At 61.5% G+C, this 5,539-nt stretch overlaps 1 protein-coding gene across 4 annotated transcripts in view; it reads right to left on the minus strand.

The window, feature by feature from the left end:
• Positions 1-4,577: 4,577 nt before the first annotated feature.
• Positions 4,578-5,539, minus strand: part of GTF3C5 (general transcription factor IIIC, polypeptide 5, 63kDa) — a 19,040-nt gene continuing 18,078 nt past the window's right edge. For all 4 annotated transcript variants that reach the window (XM_010856765.1, XM_010856764.1, XM_010856763.1 and 1 more), the window contains one exon: positions 4,578-5,175. In XM_010856765.1, the coding sequence (XP_010855067.1) occupies positions 5,015-5,175 (161 nt within the window). In that variant the 3' untranslated portion in view covers positions 4,578-5,014. The remainder of the gene's footprint in view (positions 5,176-5,539) is intronic.

Raw genomic sequence — 5,539 nt, forward strand, 5'->3', positions numbered from 1 at the left:
TCCCTCCCACCCCACCCCACTCCTACCCCTGGGGTGTCCTGCTCCCTGAATCTCAGAGGAGGCTGGTTCAAGCCATGAGTCCGCACTCAGGGAAGCATTCCAAGGAGGCTGGGACAGGTGGGGTGGAGGTTTGGATTCTCACCATGGCTGCCCGTGACCTTGAGCCTCAGTTTACCTGCCTGTAAGATGGGTGACAACACTACCCCCCTCGTGGCCTGTCGGCTTGTCCAGCTGCCGGCAGTGGTTGGCCGCCTAGGGACGCCAAATGATTCACGTCCAGCAGTAAGCTCCCTGATCAGCAGGCCCGTCTTCCTCCGCCCCTCATCTCCCCCTCGACTGAGTCCCCTCAAATCCTCACAACCCCTGTGCTTCAAGCTGGGACAGACCCCTGCCCACCCAAGGTCGCCAGAACTCCCATTGAGCTGGCGCCAGATGGGTCAAGTGTCCAGCCCTCACCAGCGGCCTGGGGGCTGGCGTCCATCAACCCACTTTTCCTGAAGGGAGCTGAGGCTTTCCCGTTTGGAGTTGCTGCTGGGCAGCTCCTGTCTGGCCTCAGAGCTGGGCCCTTCTCTCCCAGAGCTTCGCCGCCTGATCTGGGGGGAAGCAGGTCCGGGCTTTCTGGATCTCTCCTGAGCTAGGTTCCAGGGGGGCGAGAGTGGGCCAGCCCCACATCCCAGGCCTGACCAGATCCCAGCCGCCCTCTGATCTAAGTCTGGGCTGGGAGGGGCCCCCTGCCTCGCTGGGGCAGGGGGAACAAAGTTCCAGGCCGGGCTGGAACTACAGAGAAAGAAGCCGGAAGAAATCCCTGCCAGATGCCCTGGGAGTTGGGCCCCTGTCTCTCCCATCCCTCCATGCTCCAGGCGTTTTTTCCTGAACAGCCTCCCGGCTGTTGGGAGAGGGCACTGGGGGGCTAGGGATTGACAACTCTGTGTGACTGAGACCGGCCTGAAGGCCCCCCATGGTGGACAGGGCGTGGGGACCCTGGCCATGTCGGCAGCGTGGGCAGGGGTGTCGCTGGCTGCGGGGACAGCACAGAGGAAACCAGGGCCTCCTCAGCCCCCAGGAAAGAACCCCCCAGAAGGAGAGCGGCAAAAGGAACCCAGGACCGAGGGGTCTGAAGAGCAGGCTGAGGGGTGGAGGGGCCAGCCTGCGGGGTGCATGGGCCCCTAACCGGAGCCCTGCCAGAGCACCCACACCATCTGCGTGTGGCTGTTGGCTCCGTCCTGGAAATGTCTCCCTGCCCGGGTGCTCACACCCGCAGGAGGTCAGTGAGGGTGGGCAGGGTTGGCTGCCCCAGGAGGGTTGGCTGGGCCTCCTGACTTGTGTCTGGGCAGAGACGCTGTAGCAAGCAGGTGCTGGAGGAGCAGGAGATGGAGGTTACACCAGGAGCCAGACTCCAGGTTTGGACTAACGTGGGTTCCAGATTCCTGCTCGGCTACAGTGCCTGTGTGATATTGGGCAAATAGCTTGTCTGCTCTGGGCCCCCGTCACCCCTTCTGGGAAAGGGGGACCACACTGACGTCTCTAGACAGACGACGGAGCCAGAGGGGGGTTGTGGGTCAGGTGGCTGACTCAGCAAGTTTGACCAGTTACACTTGAATTTCAAATAAACAACAATATATATATTTTTAAGTGTCTGTCCTAATCATTGGGTGAAACATACACCAAAATTGACTCATGGTTTATGTGAAATTCCAGTTGAATTGGATATTCTGTATTGAGCAGCCTGAGTCATCCTGCTAGAAATGCAGAGTAAGTGCCCGGGAGATGCTGTTAACAATGGTGGTCGGGTTCTGCCAATGACTCTCTGTCTTCCCCCTGCTGGGCCCTGTCCCCAGGTTCCAGGTCTGGCTTAGTGGAGGTGAGAGGGGGCTCCCTCCCCTGGCCGACCTCTCAGCTGGGCTCTTGCTTACCTTCGCTGCACTCGCTACTGCCAAGCAGCAGGCGAGGCCCAAGACGGCTAGCTCCCAGCGCCCCATGGTGTGCGGCTGCCTCTGCGACACCTGCCCTCGGGGCCTGCGGGTATTTATGGGGCTGGAGGCAGCCCAGAGCTTCCCCTCCTCCTGTCACTGGCCCTTCCTCCAGGCTGGCCACACTCCAGGTGGCGTACCTGGGGCCAGGGGACAGCTGCTGTTTCCAGTGGGGCTTGGGCTGGGCCAAGGTCACACGCAGACACACACGTCACATGCACACACGTGCGGGGATGGTCTGTCTTTCCCAGGGTCCTCTGCGCCCACGTGACCTGGTCCCCACAGGGCACCTGTGCAGGTGACTGCCTACTGGGAGCCCAGGCAGATGGCAGGGCGGTGGGGAGGGCAGGGGCTCAAGGACTGGAGCTTGGCTGGGTGCACAGTGCCGACAAAGGACTTGCTTTTGCCCTCAGGGAAATGGGCTCGCTGTGTCCCTGTGCCCTGACTGCAGTTCAGCAGAGGCCGTTTACAGGGTCTGGGCCTGTGACTTCTGGGACAGAGCTGGCCATGGGCTACCGGGCGGCTGGTATGGCCCCCCGCTGGTACCCAGGGTGCGCTGGGTGTCTGTACAGTGTGAGATGGGGTGAGGGCTGAAGCAGCGCCAGGTCGTCACCAGGCAGCACAATGCTCGGAGGCGGGGACGAGACTCCGGTCCTGCCTGGAGGCTTTCCCCAAGGAGAAGGAAGGGCCAGGCTTTTCAGCCACACAGACGGCCCAAGCAAAGACCCCGGGGCCACCAGCCTGTGGCCAAGACCCACAGAGACCTGCAGAAACACAGTTGGTCCATCTGCCTGTCCGCCTATCATTTCCAGCGCCCAGATCTTTTGTGACGCCGAGTGAGTGGAGAGAAGCTGGAGAAATGTGGGGGGTGGGTGGCAGCAGGTGGGAGCCAGGAGTTAGGATGCTGGGAAGAAGGACTGGTGCCGTTTGAGGGATGCCGGCAGTGACAGGAAGATGCGTATGTTGGCTCACACCTTTGCCTAGCCCCTCCAGTTCTAAGAATCTGCTCTAGAGGAAGTGACTGTGAATATGGGGGAGGGGAAGCCTCCTGTGCTCGAGGAAGTTCAGTGGCAGTAAAAACCAAGGGGGGCACCCCAGAGCAAACGGTGGGCTGGGTCTAAGACCGGAAGTGAGGTGGAGGAGCCTGGGCCATCGCAGTGCCCAGAAGCAAGAAGGCTGGGAAGACCAGATGGTATGTCAAAGGACACAGCAGCCAGCCTGGGACTGTTCTCAGGCCAGAGATGAGACGAGCTGGGCAGCAAAAAGCAAGACTGCGATTGATGGAAACAAATCATCGCAAAGCGAAACAGGTCCCCCTGGTCATCACTACGTCCAGAAACGAGGTCAGGGGACAAGGGTGACCACACCCCAACCTGCCGGTCAATCAGTGCTCGTGTCTCTAAAGGGGCCCAGCAGACACTGGGGCCTCCCAACTGCAGGGGCACATCTGAAGGAGAATTGCTGTTAATTTGTTAGGTGTGATGACACCATCACTGTGTTTTTAAAACAAAAGCCTAGAAACATACACTGAAGTACCAATTTCCTTAAAACAGTTCCAGCAAAGCACAAATACTAAATAGAACAGAAACACGGAGCGGGATTGCCCTGGGGGTCCAGTGGCTGATTCCATGCTCCCGATGCAGGGGGCCCAGGGTCAGGAAACCAGACCCCGCACGCCACCACTAAAGATCCTGCACGCTGCGTGAAAGCAGCCACGTGCCACCACAAGGACACGAAGCAGCTAAACTGGCAAGTGTGGTTTCTGAAGCCAGGAGTAGATGCAACAGATCTGGTAGAGGGCAACTGGGGCTTTTTATACAATATGCAGTATTTTCATGTACATTTGCTCTTTTCCATAGATAAAACGCTATTTAAAGGGGGTGGTGGTGTAGGCATGCAGGTTTCTAAGCTGAGAATGACTGAGCAGTTGTCGAGAACCTGGCAAGGCCATGCAGTCCGGCACACGGCAGGCGGGCTCTGGGAACCGTGGGGCTGAGCTGCAGAGGCAGGGTGCTTGCCTGCCCCAAGCGTGCCTTTCTCAGCTCTGCACAGGAACTGAGGTGGCTTCCTGGCGGGGGGCCAGAACCCAGACCCACTCCCCTGAGGTCTGAGCTTGGCAGCATGGCTCAGGAGAGGTGGGACAAGTCCCAGCTGAGATCCACCGGCCAGGACTGGGGCCTGCGGGAAAATCTTGCAGACATGAGGGGCGGGGGGCAGCCCGGCCTGCCCTTGGGAACAGCTGCTTCTGGTTGAGGCGGGGCTACGGGCTCCCCTCTGGCTGGGGCAGCGTGCGGGGTGTGCCCCCCAAGGTTCGGCCCCACCCAGGGACCTGCTTGCCCTCTGGTTTCCCACCAGGCAGTACTGAGACAACAGCATCATCCCCGGGAACCCCTCCGTAACACGTCCTTGTGGAACAGGAAGGGGTGAGCGTGCGGCTGGAGCGCCCTCTGAGGCTGCTCTTGCCTGGCCCACCTGCCGCGGGGCACCCAGCCTGTTCTCAGCCATCCCAGCATCGCCAACATCAGGGCACCAACGAGCAACTGACCCCGAGGCCAGAGAAAACCCCTCTCGGGTTCTGACACCCACACGAAGACACCGAGACTCCTTGGGGAAACGTCTTTAATGAGGACAGTTCCAGCTGGGCCTGCCCTTTGCCAGGTCACCCCAACGGATGGGGTCTAACACTAAGGACAGTCTTCGCCACCGTGACCTGGACCAAGGTCCCCGCGCCGCCCTCACCTCCAGTCTGACCCCAGCCAGGCCGGCCCCTCCCGGGCCGCACCATCCCCACCGCCAGCTCACGCTGGTCTCAGCCAGGGGCGGGGCAGGGCGCTGGGCTGGCGAGGCCGGGCACAGGCACCCGGAGCCAGGGGGCAGCCTGGGCGGGACCAGGGGCAGTGCACCCAGCTGCTCTCCTCAGACAGGCCGCCTAGGGCTGTGCTGGCTGCTGCAGGTGGCGCTGGGGTCCCTGGCGTGTCCTGGACCCCTCATCGGGCCTGGGCAGGGGCCTGGGCTGGGGGCCTGGCTGAGGGCCCAGGGCTGCATTACACGTAGTCCAGGATCTCCGTCTCCATCTCGTTCTCGCTCCCATCGGACGGCTTGAACTCCTCCTCCTCCTCGTCGTCTTCCTCCTCCTCATCTTCCCCGGACTCGCCGGTCAGCTGCTCTTTCCCACTGTCCGCTTTGGTCGGGCTGGAGAAGAGAGCTGGGCCCAGAGACCAGGCCAGGTGTGTCCTGATGCTGGCCTGGGCAGCCCCTGCACCAGCCGTCCCTGGGCTCAGCCCCAGGGGGCTTGTCTACAAATTCAGGGGCTGGGGCTCCAGTCTGAAGCTGCTCCAGGAAGTACGATGGCTGGTGGACCCGGACTCATTTAACCAGCACCTCAGAGCAACACTGATGCCCAGGGCCTTGGGAACCTCCCCAGAGCAGCCCCAGGCAGCTCCTGAGTCCAGGGGACCCCGCAGGAGTGGGCCTATGCTGCCTTTCCCAGACTGGGCGCTCAGAGGGGCCCGCGTCCTGGGGGAGGCTGAGAGCCCCAGCTCTCGGCAGCTCTGTGGGGGGCGGGGGTC

The sequence above is a fragment of the Bison bison genome, unplaced genomic scaffold (assembly GCF_000754665.1).
Source record: "Bison bison bison isolate TAMUID 2011002044 unplaced genomic scaffold, Bison_UMD1.0 scf7180017864375, whole genome shotgun sequence".
NCBI lineage: Eukaryota > Metazoa > Chordata > Mammalia > Artiodactyla > Bovidae > Bison > Bison bison.